This window comes from Crotalus tigris, unplaced genomic scaffold (genome assembly GCF_016545835.1).
Source record: "Crotalus tigris isolate CLP2741 ecotype Arizona unplaced genomic scaffold, ASM1654583v1 scf7180000019840.826796, whole genome shotgun sequence".
Classification (NCBI taxonomy): Eukaryota; Metazoa; Chordata; class Lepidosauria; order Squamata; family Viperidae; genus Crotalus; species Crotalus tigris.
Window position 1 is genome coordinate 104330 of NW_024097735.1, and position 17761 is coordinate 122090.

The 17761-nt window shown below is 43.8% G+C and overlaps 2 protein-coding genes across 3 annotated transcripts in view; one reads left to right on the forward strand and one right to left on the reverse strand.

Annotated features, from left to right (window-relative positions):
* The window catches only part of TAP2 (transporter 2, ATP binding cassette subfamily B member), a 44483-nt gene extending 31171 nt beyond the window's left edge, over positions 1 to 13312 (forward strand). The window contains exon 12 of the mRNA XM_039364712.1: positions 13180 to 13312. Coding sequence (XP_039220646.1) covers positions 13180 to 13197 — 18 coding nt within the window. The 3' untranslated portion in view covers positions 13198 to 13312. The remainder of the gene's footprint in view (positions 1 to 13179) is intronic.
* LOC120317813 (zinc finger protein 436-like) lies at positions 8635 to 16615 on the reverse strand. Of its 2 annotated transcripts, none has more exons than XM_039364710.1 (4): positions 16091 to 16615; positions 13326 to 13430; positions 11536 to 11662; positions 8635 to 10733 (listed from the first exon to the last, which is right to left on the reverse strand). In XM_039364710.1, the coding sequence occupies exons 1-4, from the start codon at positions 16508 to 16510 to the stop codon at positions 9034 to 9036; spliced, it is 2352 nt and encodes a 783-aa protein (XP_039220644.1). In that variant the 5' UTR covers positions 16511 to 16615; the 3' UTR covers positions 8635 to 9033. The 2 variants fall into 2 exon arrangements, with proteins under 2 accessions (XP_039220644.1, XP_039220643.1); XM_039364709.1 differs by having other exon boundaries at positions 13326 to 13436.
* Between the last annotated feature and the right edge of the window lie 1146 nt (positions 16616 to 17761).

The window sequence follows — 17761 nt, forward strand, 5'->3', positions numbered from 1 at the left end:
TTGGCGGGCTCAGCAGGGCAGAGACAGCCTGGACAATTCCTATTGGCTTTTGAAAGCCAATAGAATTAGACTCTATTCAAGAGAGTCTATTCCATTGGCTTTCAAAAGCCAATAGAATAAAAGGGAGTAGCACAGCTAAGGAAAAGGGAAAAAATGGTGGACTGCGTTGTTTGGCGACCCCCGTGAAATGGTTGTTCAACCCCAAATGGGGTCCCGACCCACAGGTTGAGAACCATGGTCTACATGGAGGGAAGTAAGCAGTAGGATACCACAAGGTTCTGTCTTAGGCCCAGTACTCTAACATCTTCATAAACAACTTAGATGAGGGAATAGAAGGGGAACTTGTCAAATTTGCAGATGATACTAAGCTGGCAGGAATAGCCAACACATAGGCTCAAGATCCAGATGGATCTTGACCGACTTGAATGCTGAGCCCTATCCAGCAAAGTGAAATTCAATGTAAAGAAAAACACTACACTTAGGCAAGAAAAACCAAAAGTACACATATAGATTGGGTGAAACCAGGCTTAATAGACCTGTGAGAGGGATTGTGGAATCTTAGTGGACAATCAATTAAATATGAGCAAAGTGTGTGGTGGCAGCTAAAAAAGCCAATGCAATCCTAAATTGCACCAACAGAGGGATTAAATCAAGGTGTAAAATATGCTGTTCTCCTGCCTTTTGTATCAGCTGAAGTTTTCATTTACTCAAGGGCAGACTCATATAGAGCACATTACAGTATTTCACCTGGGGGATGTCCAAGGCAGGAGACTGTAAGCAGAGGCTGCTGATCCAAGGATGGGCATAACTGATACACATGAAGCTGTGCAAAAACCCTCTTAGACACAGCTGCCATTTGAGCTTTGAGCAGGAGTTGGAATCTTTAAGAGTACCCCAGATCGCACAGAAAGTCTTTCAGCAGTAAGTTATTCTTGGAATGAAAGACTATTTGTATGGTTTCTCACCTGTGTGGATCCTTTGCTTGTGAGTAAACCAGGGGTTCCAGATGATATTCCAGGGGGTGTGAAAACTTGGGTTTTCAAAATTAGTGTATATGCATAATTTGTTGCCATTATTTCAAATGTTTGTAAGGGGTAGATGGATAATAAAAAATATTATTTAGCTTTTTAATAATTTATATTGAAAAGCCAATTTTCTTGAAAACCCAAACTTTTTTTCCCTTTTTTTATTATTATTTTCTTCTTTCTTCTTTTCTATTTCTCTTTTTTATATATATATTACCTTTAATTATTTTATAATTTGTTTAAGTAATGTATTTAGATTTGTTTATAGTTTTATAACTTATATTGAAAAGTTAATTTTCTTTTCATATTTTTTATGTATTTTTTTTCTTTTTTGGTATTTATGTTTTTCTTTTTATATATATATATATTGTTGTTAATTATTTAGTAATTTGTTTAAGTAATGTATCTAGATTTATTAATATTTTATACTTTTCTTAAGATTTTTTGAAGAAATTCTAATTAAGCCTATATCCAGCTCTGGGATAGTCGGGGGAGGGAAGGGGAGGGTTGGGGAGGGACGGGGAAAATTGTTTTGTTTTTGTATTGTAAAATCTTATAGATTTTCAATAAAAAAAATGTTTGTAAGGGGTGTGAGAAGATATCAAAGCGTTTTAGGGGTGCGAAGTATAGAAAAGGTTGGGAGCCACTGGAGTAAACCTACTGTCTTTAATTACATTCCACAATTTACATGGTCTTCCCATGGTTCCCATCTAGATGAAATCTATGGTAGAAATTACCTCTTCAGATTTAAATGCTTTATGAAGTTTAAAAGGTTGGTATGTTTCATATAATGTTTAGGTAAATTAAGAGGGAACTCAAGGAAGTCATTCATCCTCTAAGTAACTATCCCTTTTCTTTGATTGTGCATTGCCCAAAAGAGAGTTTTGAGAAGTCATGGGGAAAAAATCATTTATATAATAATAAAGTTGGAAGGGACCTTGGAGGTCAACTAGTCCAACCCCCTGCTCAGGCAGGAAACCCTATACAATTTCAGACAATAATAATAATAAAGTTGGAAGGGACCTTGGAGGTCAACTAGTCCAACCCCCTGCTCAGGCAGGAAACCCTATACAATTTCAGACAATAATAATAATAATAAAGTTGGAAGGGACCTTGGAGGTCATCTAGTCCAACCCCCTGTTCAGGCAGGAAACCCTATACCATTTCAGACAAATGGCTGTCCAGTCTTTTCTTAAAAACCTCCAGTGTTGGAACATTCACAGCTTCTGGAGGTAAGGAGTTCCACTGGTTAATTGTTCTCACTGTCAGGAAGTTGCTCCTTAGTTCTAGGTTGCTTCTCTCCTTGATTAGTTTCCATCCGTTGCTTCTTGTCCTGCCTTCAGGCGCCTTGGAAAATAGCTTGACTCCCTCTTCTTTGTAGCAGCCCCTGAGATATTGGAAGACTGCCATCATGTCCCCCCTCATCCTTCTCTTCATTAAACTAGACACACCCAATTCCAGCAGCCTTTCCTTATATGCTTTGGCCTCCGGTCCCCTAATCATCTTTGTTGCTCTTTGCACTCTTTCTAGAGTCTCAACATCTTTTTTACATCATGGTGACCAAAACTGGATGCAGTATTCCAGGTGTGGCCTTACTAAGGCATTGTAAAGTAGTATTAATACTTCATGTGATCTTGATTCTATCCGTCTGTTAATGCAGCTCAGCACTGTGTTGGCCTTCTTGGCAGCTGCAACACACTGTTGGCTCATATTTAAGTGATTGTCCACTAGGACTCCAAGGTCCCTCTCACAATTACTACTATTGAGCAAGATACCCCCTATACTATACCTGTACATTTGGTTTTTCTTGCCTAAATGTAGAACCTTACTTTTTTCACCATTGAATTTCATTTTGTTAGATAGTGCCCAGTGTTCAAGTGTGTCCAGATCCTTCTGTATCTGAAGCCTGTCTTCTGGAGTGTTGGCTATTCCTGCCAGCTTGGTGTCGTCTGCAAATTTGATGATTTCCCCATCTATCCCTTCGTCTCTTTTCTTAAAAACTTCCAATGTTGGAGCATTCACTGCTTCTGGAGGCATGTTGTTCCACTTGTTCTGTCAGGAAGTTTCTCCTTAGTTCAAGGTTGCTTCTCTCCTTGATTAGTTTCCATTCATTGCTTCTTGTCCTGCCTTCAGGTGCTTTGGAGAATAGCTTGACTCCCTCTTCTTTGTGGCAGCCCCTGAGATATTGGAACATTGCTATCATGTCCCCCCTCGTCCTTCTCTTCATTAAACTAGACATACCCAATTCCAGCAACTGTTCCTCATATGTTTTAGCCTCCAGTCCCTTTTTTTGCTCTTCTCTGCACTTCTTTCTAGAGTTTCAACATCTTTTTTACATTGTGGTGACCAAAACTGGATGTGTAAAAGTGTAAAAAATAAAAGCGCAAAATCAGTGGGAATATGGTTTGGACCAGTGCTTTTCAACCAGTGGTACGGGTACCACCTGTGGTACATTGGCACCTGGCAGGTGGTACGCGACCATCCTAGAAAAGTGGTAACGGGGGAGGGGAATGAGCTGAACCAGTGGCAGCACCGCACAAGCCTGAGCAAGAGACGGCTGGAGCTGCAGGGCTGTCAGGGCTCAGCGGAAGTGCCAGGATCAGTGACGCTTTCCAGCTGATCGGTGCTTCTTCGGGGCTTTCAGGGCTCAGCGGAAGCACCAGGATCAGCCCCATGCTCCAGCTGGAGCTCGGCACTGATCCTGGTGCTTCTGCTGAGCCCAGAAGAAGCACCGATCAGCTGGAATGTTGCAGCCTCTCCAGGGTCTTGTGATTTACATTCAGATGCTTGGCAACTGATTCATTTTTATGACGATCAGTGTCCCAGGGTCATGTGAAGTGACCAAAACCTGCAACCACCCAACAGACGGGGGGGGGATAAAAACCAAACACCCCCCCCACTGCACCCCCACTGCCAATCCTCAACAGAAATGCTCACAATGAAAACCTTGGACAAGATGAAGAGCTGGCAGGCTCATTTTGGATGTGTGCCGTTGTGCCCACAGTAAAAAAAAAATGACAATAAAGGTTATCTTATTTCCCTACCTAAACGATAAATGGAGAAAGAATGGCCAGTGGAAGTCAGAATATCAATGGGAGAAAGCAATTTTGGATTTCCCGCTGGCTTCCCCATCGATTATCCTTGTGAGAAGCTGACAGCAAGCGTGGAAATCTTTTCTGCCTTCTCCCTTTTGTTCCTGCTTCTTTTCTTCCCCTCCTCAAAGCCTTCTGGTGAGAATCCACTAGCAATTACAGGTGTATATTTTAGTCTAGACCAGTGGTTCTTAACCTTTTTGAATGAATCGCCCCCTTGAGCCAATGAGGAAGTTGTCATCGCCCCCCTCCCCCCAACATAACCTCCCAATCACAACATGGGAAATAATTCTTCAATTTATGCAAACACTTTTTTTGTTTTCTTTAAAATTGTTCATCAGGACATATTGATGCAAATAATTTATTTCCAGTCTTTCCCCCCATATCTCCCATATTCTGGCTAATGGCGCATCACTGTATGGGTAGAGGCTGCTGCGCAACACACATGAAGATAGGCAATGCGTATTTACATATGTACGGCGTTCTGTACTGAAGCTAGCTGGAGGAACATTTGAAAACACTATTTGATCCACTAATAGCGAGTGATCTGATGTTTTTGTACGACAGATATACAGCCATTCACTGTACGAAAAAGTCTCAATAGCGTCCCCATAACTTGTCGCTCCATCGCCTCCATATCGCTCCCTTTTCGTTCCTTCGCCCCCACGTCGCCCCTTTTCATTCCATCGCCCCCCCTGAAAAATGAAATCGCCCCCTGGGGGAGCAATATCACCCAGGTTAAGAACCACTGGTCTAGACCAGTCAGCATAGCTGACTCAGGAATTCTGGGAGTTGAAGTCCATGAGTCATAAAAGAGCTGAGGTTGCCTACCCCTGGTCTAGACTGATGTGTGTTACACATCTAAAATCTTCCACATTCAATTCTTACGGATCTCTGCCTAAAATCTTCCATAATCAATTCTTATGGATCTCGTTTGGGTTCTGGTTTTATCATGCAGAGAGAATGTATCTGAACTTTCTACACCACACCGTACATAGCTATACATTTTTTATTTCCCAAATCCCAGACTTGCTTTTTGATCTACGAAACCTCAAATTCTTTCAAAAGACTAACCACATTTCAGTGCAACTAACAGGCAAACCCAACTCAGCGGCAAATTTTGGTCCAGGTTGTTGTTAGTTGCGAAGTTGTGTCCGACCCATCGCAACCCCATAGACGTTTCTCCAAGTCTTCCTGTCCTGTACCATCTTCTGGAGTCCCTTTAAGCTCATGCCTACTGCTTCAGTGACTCCATCCAGCCCCCTCATTTTCTCTTGTCCCCTTCTTCTATTGCCCTCCATCTTTCCCAGCATTAGGCCCTTCTCCAGGGAGTTCTTCCTTCTCATTAGGTGGCCAACCCCTCAAAATTAGATTGAGTAACATCAGAAGACATCTGCACAGAAAGGAAGGCAGGAGAAACAGAGAAAAAGATGGGACCAAAAAGGAGGAAAATAAGCAAAAAACAGAGGAAAGTCTCCTTGACAAGACCCTTTTTGGAGTTCTCTGAGCTTAGGAATATCGACACCCAAGCACAAATGTTTTTACCTTGTGTTTTGGCAAGGTTTGCTCAGCACAGCGGTTCAGACGGGAATTGTCTTGCTTAATCCCCAGTCTGTGTGCAGTTTGAACTTTATGGGGCTTTCTAGGGCGCATCCAGTGATTGCATGAACAAAACCTTGCTACAATGACTTAGATGAGGGAATAGAAGGGGAACTCATCAACTTTGCAGATGACACTAAACTGGCAGGAATAGTCAACACCCCCAGAAGACAAGCTCAGGATTCAAAAAGATCTTGACAAACCGGAACAATGGCCCCTATCCAACGATATGAGTTTTAATGTGGAGAAAAGCAAAGTTTTTACATTTAGGCAGGAAAAATCAAAGGTACAAGTACAGATTGGGCGAGACCTGGCTCAAAAAAAGTAACTGTGAGAGGGACCTTGGAGTCCTAGTGGACGATCACTTGACGATGAGCCAGTAATGTGCAGCAGCAGCCAAAATACAATCCTGGGTTGCATAAACAGAGGCGTAGAATCAAGATCACGCAAAGTATTAGTATTGCTTTATAAAACCCTAGTGAGACCACACCTGGAATACTGCAACCAGTAATCCCCATATTACAAAGATGCTGAGACCTTGGAAAAAGTTCAGAGAAGAGCAACTAAGATGATCAAAGGCCTGGAGACTAAAAGATATGAAGAACAGCTGCAGGACTTGGGTTTGGCTAGTCTAAAGAAAAGAAAAGAAATAGGGGTGACATGGTAGCAGTATTCCAGTATTTGAGAGGCTGCCACAAAGAAGAGGGGGTCAAATTATTTTCCAGAGGGAAGGACAAGAAAATGATCAAAGAGATAAGCAACCAGAATTAAAGAGAAACTTCCTGACAGTGAGGATAATTAACCAGTGGAACAGCTTGCCTCCAGAAATTGTGGACACTCCACCACTGGAAGTTTTTAAGAAGAGACTGGACAGTCACTTGTCTGAGAAGATATAGGTTTTCCGCTTGAGCAGGGGGCTGGACTAGAAGACCTCCAAAATCCCTTCCAACTCTGCTATTCTATTCTATTCTATTCTATTCTATTCTATTCTATTCTATTCTATTCCATTCCATTCCATTCCATTCCATTCCAATTCTGCTCTACTCTACTCTACACTACTCTATCCTTATTCCTAGATAGTTAATATCTCATTTCCAATCTGAATTCCTGACTATTTTTCTGATCAACTGCCAAGGATAAAGTACCTGAATGCTTTTGAGAAATCATGGAACAAATTTATTTATATAATTTATACAAACCAAAAGTCTCTGCTGGTTCCATGCGATAAAAAATTTCCTCCTATGTCTGCCTCCTTTGATGATGAAAAAGTTGACTGTTTGAATTAACCTCATTTCATGGAGTTGCAGGTAATCCTCAATTTACAGCCATTATTGAGCCCAAAATTTCTATTGCTAAACAAAACATTAAGTAAGTTTGCCCCATTTTGTGACCTTTCTGGCCACAGTTAAGTGAATTGCTGTGTTAAATTAGTCAAACTGTTGTTAAGTGAATCTGGCTTCCCCACTGACTTGGTCAGGTCACAAAAGGGGATCACATGACCCCGGGATACTGCATCCATCATAAATATGAGTTAATTGCCAAGTGTCTGACTTGATCACATAACCATGGGGATGCAACAATGGTTGTGCAAAAATTGGTCATAACTCACTTTTTTCAGTGCCGTTGTAACTTTGAACCATCATTAAACTGTTGAAAGTCGAGAACCACCTGGTTTTTACCATATACAGTGGGGTAAAAAAGTATTTAGTCAGCCACCAATTGTGCAAGTTCTCCCACTTAAAAAGATGAGAGAGGCCTGTAATTGTCGTCATAGGTAGACCTCAACTACGAGAGACAAAATGAGAAAACAAATCCAGACAATCACATTGTCTGATCTGGAAAGAATTTATTTGCAAATTATGGTGGAAAATAAGTATATGGTCACCTACAAACAAGCAAGATTTCTGGCTCTCACAGACCTATAACTTCTTCTTTAAGAGGCTCCTCTGTCCTCCACTCATTACCTGTATTAATGGCACCTGTTTGAACTTGTTATCAGTATAAAAGACACCTATCCACAACCTCAAACAGTCACACTCCAAACTCCACTATGGTGAAGATCAAAGAGCTGTCGGAGGACATCAGAAACAAAATTGTAGACCTGCACCAGGCTGGGAAGACTGAATCTGCCATAGGCAAGCAGCTTGGTGTGAAGAAATCAACTGTGGGAGCAATAATTAGAAAATGGAAGACATACAAGACCACTGATAATCTCCCTCGATCTGGAGTTCCACACAAGATCTCACCCCGTGGGGTCAACATGATCACAAGAACGGTGAGCAAAAATCCCAGAACCACACAGGGGGACCTAGTGAATGACCTGCAGAGACCTGGGACCAACGTAACAAAGGCAACCATCAGTAACACACTACGCCGCCAGGGACTCAGATCCTGCAGTGCCAGACGTGTCCCCCTGCTTAAGCCAGTACATGTCCAGGCCCGTCTGAAGTTTGCTAGAGAGCATCTGGATGATCCAGAAGAGGATTGGGAGAATGTCATATGGTCAGATGAAACCAAAGTAGAACTGTTTGGTAGAAACACGTTGTGTTTGGAGGAGAGAGAATGCCGAGTTGCATCCAAAGAACACCATACCTACTGTGAAGCATGGGGGTGGCAACATCATGCTTTGGGGCTGTTTCTCTGCAAAGGGACCAGGACGACTGATCCGTGTACAGGAATGAACGAATGGGGCCGTGTATCGTGAGATTTTGAGTGCAAACTTCCTTCCATCAGCAAGGGCACTGAAGATGAAACGTGGCTGGGTCTTTCAGCATGACAATGATCCCAAACACACCGCCCGGGCAATGAAGGAGTGGCTTCGTAAGAAGCATTTCAAGGTCCTGGAGTGGCCTAGCCAGTTTCCAGATCTCAATCCCATAGAAAACCTTTGGACGGAGTTGAAAGTCCGTGTTGCCCAGTGACAGCCCCAAAACATCACTGCTCTAGAGGAGATCTGCATGGAGAAATGGGCCAACATACCAGCAACAGTGTATGCCAACCTTGTGAAGACTTACAGAAAACGTTTGACCTCTGTCATTGCCAACATATAACGAAGTATTGAGATGAACGTTTGATATTGACCAAATACTTATTTTCCACCATAATTTGCAAATAAATTCTTTCCAAATCAGACAATGTGATTGTCTGGATTTGTTTTCTCGTTTTGTCTCTCGTAGTTGAGGTCTACCTATGATGACAATTACAGGCCACTCTCATCTTTTTAAGTGGGGAGAACTTGCACAATTGGTGGCTGACTAAATACTTTTTTGCCCCACTGTACATCTTTTTGTGAGAAGTGCACCCTTCTCAAATGAAGTTTATTCCACATTCCATGCATGTATAATTTCCTCCTGTGTAGATCTTTTCATGACAAATAAAGGTCCTGTAGTCATTAAAAAGTTTTTTTCATCCTCACTGCATTTGTAAGGATTCTCTCCTGCGTGGATCCTTTGGTGCCGAATAAGGTCTTTGTTGTCGATAAAGCTGTCTTTACACGCCATACCTTTATATGGTCCCTCCCCCTTATGGATCCTTTTATGAGAATTAAGTTTTCCTTTTTGAGTAAAACTCTTTCCACACTCCAGGCATTTATATGGTCTCTCTCCTGAATGGATACTTTTATGAGAAATAAGTTTTCCTTTCTCAGTAAAGCTCTTTCCACACTCCAGGCATTTATAGGGCTTTTCCTGTGTGTGAATCATTTGGTGACGAATAAGATCTTTGTTACCAAAAAAGCTCTTTCCGCACTCCAGGCATGTGCAGGGTCTCTTTCCTGTGTGGACCCTTTGATGGGAAGTTAGCTCTCTATTCTCAATGAATCTTTTTCCACATTCCCTGCAAGTATACGGTTTTTCACCCGTGTGGATCCTCTGATGACGGTTTAGGTAAGAGTTTCTACTGAAGCCCTTTCCACACTCTGTGCACTTATAAGGTTTCTCTCCGGTGTGGACCCTTTCATGACAAGTAAGATGTTCTTTCTGAGTAAAGCTCTTTCCACACTCTATGCACTTGTACGGTCTTTCACCTGTGTGGATCCTTTTATGAGAATTAAGTCGTCCTTCCTCAGCAAAGCTCTTTCCACATTCTCTGCATTTATACGGTCTCTCCCCGGTATGGATTCGTTCGTGACGAGTAAGATGTCCTTTCTGAGTGAATCCTTTCCCACACGACGTGCATTTGTATGGAGTCTCTACAGGGAGGATCTTTTCATGAAGGGTAAAGTTATCAGCAAAGGTTTTTTCACACTCGATGCACCTATATCGACTCCGGTCTATATTGATCCTTTCATGGCAAGTAAGGTCTCTGTTCTCAATAAACCTCTTTCCACACTCGATGCATTTATACAGTCTCTCGCCTGTGTGGGTCCTTCTATGAGAGCTAAGTTGCCCTTTTTGAGCAAAGCTCTTTCCGCATTCCGTGCACGTATATGGCTTCTCCCCCGTGTGGATCCTTTTGTGATGAGTAAGATGTCCTTTCTGACTGAACTGCTTTCCACACTCCACGCATTTGTGTGGTTTATCACCGGTGTGGACCCTCTGATGGCGATTGAGATTACTTTTGCTACTGAAGCTCTTTCCACACCTCATGCATAGTTTTATCTTTCTGCTCAAAATGAAATCCCTCCCAAATTTTACAAAGGTATGTGCTTTGTGTTTCCCGTAGAGTTTTGCATGTAAAGCAAGAGAGAAGAACTGGTTGACATATTTTCCACACTGTTTGGAGACATACTCTTTTCCTGTAGTCTGACTTCTGTCATATTCCCCTAAATCAAATTCATTTTGCTCTCTTTGGCCATATTTTCCTTTTCTCTTCTCTTTCTGACCTGGCTGAGTAAGGAAGCCATGGATTTCGATAGGGAGAGAAATGGAGGACATCTCCTCTCCATTTTCTGAGGGGCTTCTCGCATGCACTTGTGGGTCCTCTTGATGGCCAAACATCATTTTTCCCACTTCATGCTTTGCTGTTTGCATTGGCATTAACCTTGGCTGCTGGTCATTCTCATTCTCCAGCCCATCACCTGGTGAAGAAAAGAAAATAGAAATTCCTATTAGGATTTAGATGTCAAGCACCAGGGAAATCAGAAGATCCAGGCAGTTCAAATGGGTATAAAGATTTCTTGCAAACCTAAGCTCTATACAAGAACCTGAACTACTAACGGCTAAAGCAAATTGGCAGTAGATTACAGTCAAAGGAATTCAAGGTGAGCTGGACTTAAGTCTCTTGTGGGCTCAACGGGACTCATGACTGATGACACGTTTGATCCTTCCCTCGGGCACAGCCTGGTCCTCTGCTACATTACAAATGTTAAGGACAGGCAATTCCTTTTCTCAAAAACATGGTTGGCTGGCTTGGAGATGTTGGATGCAAGATGTTATCTAGGAATTTTAATGGAATCCAAGGAATTTTTAGTCAGGAGTCCAACTGACCTGTTATTCTGCCCAGGCATTCCCATGGAGTATCTAAGGCCTTTCCCAAAGTTACGGTCAGTGTTTCTGCCAAGGCCTTGGCTGTGACGAGAACCTTGGACAAAATTATCCCTGAATTGTCTTTGCCCTTGAATTGTGATCCAGCAGGATCCTGGCAGTTGAAGGGAATCAAGGAGAAGTGGATAGGGCTATTTTCTGCTAACTGCGAAACATGTGTCACCCTGCTTGTTTTCTTGAGATTAGGAAAGGTTTTAAAGATGTGCTATTATTCAGATGGTGGCCAGGTAAGAGTCCTCACACCCTAAGCAAATGAGTGAAGGTATCTTCACTGTTTACCTCCCACTGCAAACACCTTTCCCAATGAATGGAACCCAGAGCAAAGAGAGTCCTTACCCATGGTGGCCATATTACTGGAAACTTCCAGCATGACTTCCTTGCACAAGGCCTTCTGGCCAGAATCCAGCAGTGCCCACTCCTCCTCTGTGAAGTCCACAGCCACCTCCTCAAAGGGAGTAGAACTCTAGAAAGAGAAACAATATCTTCATTAGTAGACAATCCCAGGAAACACTTGTATGCTTCGGGCACAAACCAGAAAACACAGATTTACAAGACACCAAATGGATATTTTATGGAAAAGAAGGCTTAAATCTACTTCTCGCCATAATTCTTGTTGCTGTGAAGCTTCAAGTTCAGGCTGTTGCTTTGGCTGTAACAATCTTGGCGTAAGTGCATCTAAGAAATAGAATGTCAACATTGCTCTCACTGGGGAGCCTCTCTCTAGTCCAAACAATTCAACAAAGAGGTTGGGGAGACAGTATCCCTGGCCTCACCTGTCAGGTTCAGCAGATTCCTTAGAAAATAGGATAGGGGACTGCAACACATTTTTAGTAGATATATTTCTGCAGTAGTTTTAATCTAATAGATACTGTTTCACTTCATGGTTTTTATTTTTAACTTGTTTTGAAAAGCGTTTGAAGAACATTAAGAAAGATGAAACTCTTCTGACTCATAAATTACATGTCTTATTATGGAATAACAGAGTTGGAAGGAGGTCTTCTAGCCCAAACACCTGCTCAAACAGGAGACACAATACAATTCCAGGCAAGAGGCTATCCAGTCTCTTCTCAAAAGTCCCAGTGATGGACCACCCACAACTTCTGAAGGCAACTGGTTAATTGTTCTTAACGCTAGGAAATTTCTCCTTAATATCATGGCCCCTCAGAGGTCCGTTCGAAGGAGGAAGAGTTGGAGCTGGGACTGGACAACAGGGAAGGCATTAAATATGAGCTAGCAGTGTGCTGCAACTGCCAAAAAACTCAATACAATGCTAGGCTGCATTAACAAAGGGATAGAATCAAGATTACTTGAAGTGTTAATATCACTTTACAATGCCTTGGTAAGGCCACTCTTGGAATACTGCATCCAGTTTTGGTCGTCACAATGTCAAAAAGATGTTGAGACTCTAGAAAGAGTACAAAGAGCAACAAAGATGATTAGGGGACTTGAGGCTAAAACATATAAGGAACAGTTGTTGGAATTGGATATGTCTAGTTTAACTAAGAGAAGGACGAGGAGGGACATGATAGCAGTGTTCCAGTATCTCAGGGGCTGCCACAAAGAAGAGGGAGTCAAGCTATTCTCCAAAGCGCCTGAAGGCAGGACAAAAAGCAATGGATGGAAACTAATCAAAGAGAGAAGCAACCAAGAATTAAGGAGAAATTTCCTGATAGAACAATTAATCAGTGGAACAACCTGTCTCCAGAAGCGGTGAATGCTCCAACACTGGACGTTTTTAAGAAGAGACTGGACAGCCATTTGTCTGAAATGTTATAGGGTTTCCTGCCTGAGCAAGGGGTTGAACTAGCTGACCTCCAAGGTCGCTTCCAACTATTATTATTATTATTATTATTATTATTATTATTATTTGCATTTTTTTGCACTTTCCTGAGTCCCAACATTTTTATAACATATTATTACCTTACCTTACCTTATTGTACTATATTATTATTTTGAATAGTCTTTTGTTTGCATTCCTAGAACAATCTTAAAAGGTGAATGAATGTGACTCAGTGGGCCATTCTGGGGAAACCCCATGTTCAAATGCACCCAGACTCAGCATTTGGTTGTAAGAGCAGCTCATGAATGGAAGGAATTTAAACTTCTCACAAGAAACCCACACTTACCTGGCAAGGTGGTCTCATTTGGATTCTTCTGAAAAGCTCTTTAGAAGGAATGGATGGATCTCCTGATCCCTGAAGGTCTGCTGAAATATCTCCCATCAATGGCTCCTGCAACTGAAAGAACAGCCTGGTTTATGATCCATTTTCAAATGACTGTAACCATATTAGTTAGCATGCTTTACTTTTTTCCTCTCCACTTGTATTTCCCCAACCCAAGTCATCAAACTTGAAAACTCCAGCTCTATGGTGTTCTCCTCCCAGTAGGAAAACCACCAATCAAGAAGTTCAGGAATAGACCTTAGAATAAAAATAGAGATGCTTTCAGGGGTAAAATGCATCCCCTGAAAACACAGACTGTCATTAAAAAGAAATTTGAATAATTCCTTCTTTCTCACCTCCAATTCCTAGTCAGGTTTAACTTGTAATGAGAATTAAGAATGAAGACAATTTTGAAAAAAATAGAAAAACAAAAGTTGAATAGGGAGAATCTCTGTTGGAATGAAGCGTAACCTTTCGGCAGATTTGCCCAATAAACCACTTTTGCAATATGATTTTGAAGGGTATTCAACTTTAATGAATGATATGTTCTCCATATCAAAGCACAGGGACACACAGAGAGCAATAATATTCCAAAATGGACTAAAAGAATGACATGCCACAAACTGGGAATAGATCATACTAGAATTAGTAACAGTAATAATAATCACTATAGGAACTTTCAAAACGTGCCTACACAATCTTTCCACTACATTAGTTGGGGAAAACATGTAAGTTTGGGATCTGCACCTCTACTTATTTTTGCTGAAAGTAAGCAATGTAAAAATGGTAATTAGACTGTGATTTGGTAAATTATTTTACTGAATATCACTGCTTTCAACGGTGATTGTGCTCATTACAACAAAAAAGCTTGGGGGGAAGGGAAAAGTGGTTTCTGTGCTTTTTCCTTGTAACAGCAAACATAGGGTTTGAAATATGCAATCTAAATACTATTTGGTCCACCTAAGCACAATTTTCATTTTTTATTTCATAACTTTTTATAATCCTGTTCATTCCTTGTACTAATTTGCAGCTGTGTGAAATCCCTTTGCTTTCGTTTTCCTGCTTCTTGCCAAATATATTATCTAGGACAGTGTTTCTCAACCTTGACAATTTTAAGGCATGTGGACTTCAACTCCCAGAATTCCACAGCCAGCTGGCTGTGGAATTCTGGGAGTTGAAGTCCACATGCCTTAAAATTGTCAAGGTTGAGAAACACTGATCTAGGAGAAGAAACACTACTTTCCAAAATCAATTAACAGGCCCTGTTCACGAGAAAGAGGATTCACTTATCTTAAGTTCACTGCTAATGGTACTGACCAAGATTTCTAAAAGGACCAGAGAACCGGGAGGATCCAATTGATATATACATATAGGATGGGATTTTTGGGGAAGAACTATCATTGGATACAGGAACCCCCTTAGATTCAGGATTGGGGTCTGTGTTTTCGGTCTGGGAATCCTGATTGGAAGAACCATTTCTCAATCCTTAGAGCAGGGGTCCCCAACCCCGGGTACCAGCAGCATACCAGCAAATGTGTCCGCACAAACAAGCAAAGCCCCATCAGTGGGATGCAGGCAGCACACAAAACCATGGTCCGTGGAAAAACCTTTCTCCATGGAACTGACCCTGATGCCCAAAAGGTTGGGGATCTCTGCCTTAAAGGTAGTCCTGAAACAGTGGTTCTCAACCTTTTTAATGCCGCAACCCCCAACCGGTCGTAAGTCGAGGACTACTCAACCGGTCGTAAGTCGAGGACTACTCAACTGGTGCAGCAGAATGGGACTTTTGGCGGGCTCAGCAGGGCAGAGACAGCCTGGACAATTCCTATTGGCTTTTGAAAGCCAATAGAATTAGACTCTATTCAAGAGAGTCTATTCTATTGGCTTTCAAAAGCCAATAGAATAAAAGGGAGTAGCACAGCTAAGGAAAAGGGGGAAAAAATGGCGGACTGCGTTGTTTGGCGACCCCCGTGAAATGGTCGTTCGACCCCAAATGGGGTCCCGACCCACAGGGTGAGAACCGCTGTCCTGAAAAGAACCATGACAATGAATATTAGCTCCATCTTTATGGTAAAGCAGTGGTTCTCAACCTGTGGGTCGGGACCCCATTTGGGGTCGAACGACCATTTCACGGGGGTCGCCAAACAACACAGTCCGCCATTTTTTTCCCCTTTTCCTTAGCTGTGCTATTCCCTTTTATTCTATTGGCTTTTGAAAGCCAATAGAATAGACTCTCTTGAATAGAGTCTAATTCTATTGGCTTTCAAAAGCCAATAGGAATTGTCCAGGCTGTCTCTGCCCTGCTGAGCCCACCAAAAGTCCCATTCTGCAAACGGTGCTGCACCAGTTGAGTAGTCCTCGACTTACGACCGGTTGAGTAGTCCTCGACTTACGACCGGTTGGGGGTCACGGCATTAAAAAGGTTGAGAACCACTGTGGTAAAGCCACTTGAATAGGACACTGCAATTCTGAAAGTATCGTCCCCATCCTTTCCTTTTCCTTGCAGCAAAATTAGGAAGAGTTTTATGCATTTATAGGCGTTTTTTTTCATCCCCTCTACCTCCATGTGGAAATGGAGGTATCTTTTCAAAATTATTCCTGTACAGTCAATGACATGTTCCCATCTCCCCAAAGTTTATTTCCACATACACCCTCCCGGGTTCTCTGTACATCTTTTCTCTGTAACTGTTTCGCAAAGTGGCGTACAAAAGGCTGAAATTCTCTCTCACCTGCCGGCCCTCTCCGGGGGGCTCCCGCGGGGCGGAGGAGGGCGGCGGGCCGAGCAGGCAGCCCTCGGCCAGGGCCACCGCCTGGGCGCAGCTCTCCGCCCCGCACTCCCGCAGCCAGCCCGCCAGCTCCGGGGGCAGCAGGGCCAGCAACTGCTCCAGCACCACCTGGTCCAGCATCTCGGCTTTGCCGCTCCGCTCGGGCCGCAGCCACCCGCGGCACAGCCGGTGCAGGCGGCTGCAGAGCGCCCGGGGACCCTCGTCCTCCCGGGGGCGGCAGCTGCGGAAGCGCCGGCGCTCGGCCTCGGAGCTGCGGGGACGCTCGGGGAGGCCGCTCGGGTCGCCGCCGCCGCCGGCGGCGGCGGCGCTCCCCGCCTGAAGGGCCGCGGCTGCTCCCGCTCCCAGACACCCCGGGGCCGCCATCCGGCCTCCCGCTTTGGCGCAGCCTGAACGGGGGAAGCTCCCTCTGAAGCGGCCCTCGGTCAGGGCGGACCCTTCCTCAGCCGCTCCTCCCCTTGCCACGCCCCTTTCCCGGGTTCTTGGGGGACGAGAAGGGGCGGGGCTTCCTCAGAGCTTCTGAGGCGGGGCGGGGCTTCCTCAGAGCTTCTGAGGCGGGGCGGGGCTTCCTCAGAGCTTCTGAGGCGGAGAAGAACAGCTGCAAATTACTCCCGCCTCAGGTTCGCGCGCCCTCCTCTCCCCACAGAATCTCGGTCAGAGAGTGCCGCATCCTAGAGAAGGGAAACGCTACAGCTCCGCCCCCCCCGTCCTCCGTTTAGTGCTCCTGCCTAGAGCGTCTCCTACGGCAACTTTCCCCTCCCCTGTCCTCTGCTGAGCTTCGAGGGCTGGCTAAAGTCCTCTGCGCATGCCCTGTTCCATGCTGCCGCTTAAAGGATACCCGACTTTAGCTGCTGGGAGAGTATTCAGTCGGGAGTGGCGGAGGATGCGAGTGTGGAGAAGCGCTATTGGGGGGGGGCTCTTGGCTCTTTTATGACTCGTGGACTTCAACTCCCAGAATTCCTGAGCCACCCTGGCTCAGCTTGGAAACCTCCCTGTCCCCTCAGCGTGGCTGGCTCAGGAATTCTGGGAGTTGAAGTCCACGAGTCATAAAAGAGCCAAGGCTGACTACCCCTGGCCTAAAATGATAGGTGCAGTGGAGATTTTGCTGGGCAGAAATGAGGAAAGCGCCTTTGGAGGGAACCTAGTGATTATTGCTTCTGGGCAGCTGGGATTTTTCTTCTCTCTCCCTCCCCCCATCCTCTTGGAAAATGTGGATGCGTTCCTGGGACAGGTGGAAGGAGGGGGTGGGGAGGAGACTTGAGGAAGGGCAGTGCAAATGTGAGAAATGGAAAGGACCCCATGGCAGGCGTCCAGCCAGTGTATGTATTTATATATTATTAAATATATAAGCAATTAATGGGGATTCCTTCAGGCCTGCGTATTTGTCCACTCTTGTTGTCTGTATTCCTATGGGGACCTTCAATGAAGGAATGCCACTCCCCTTTTTTCTACAGAGTACAATCTGCTCCACATCTTTTAAGTTGCTCTTTATGTTCTGTTGAAGTCTTGACTTTTTTTATTCATCTTTTCTGCTTGATCTTTCCTTGGCTGACTGATTCTTAAAAAGTTGGTTTCAAGGGGCTGCATTACCTTTAAAAAAATCCCAGAAATTGATTT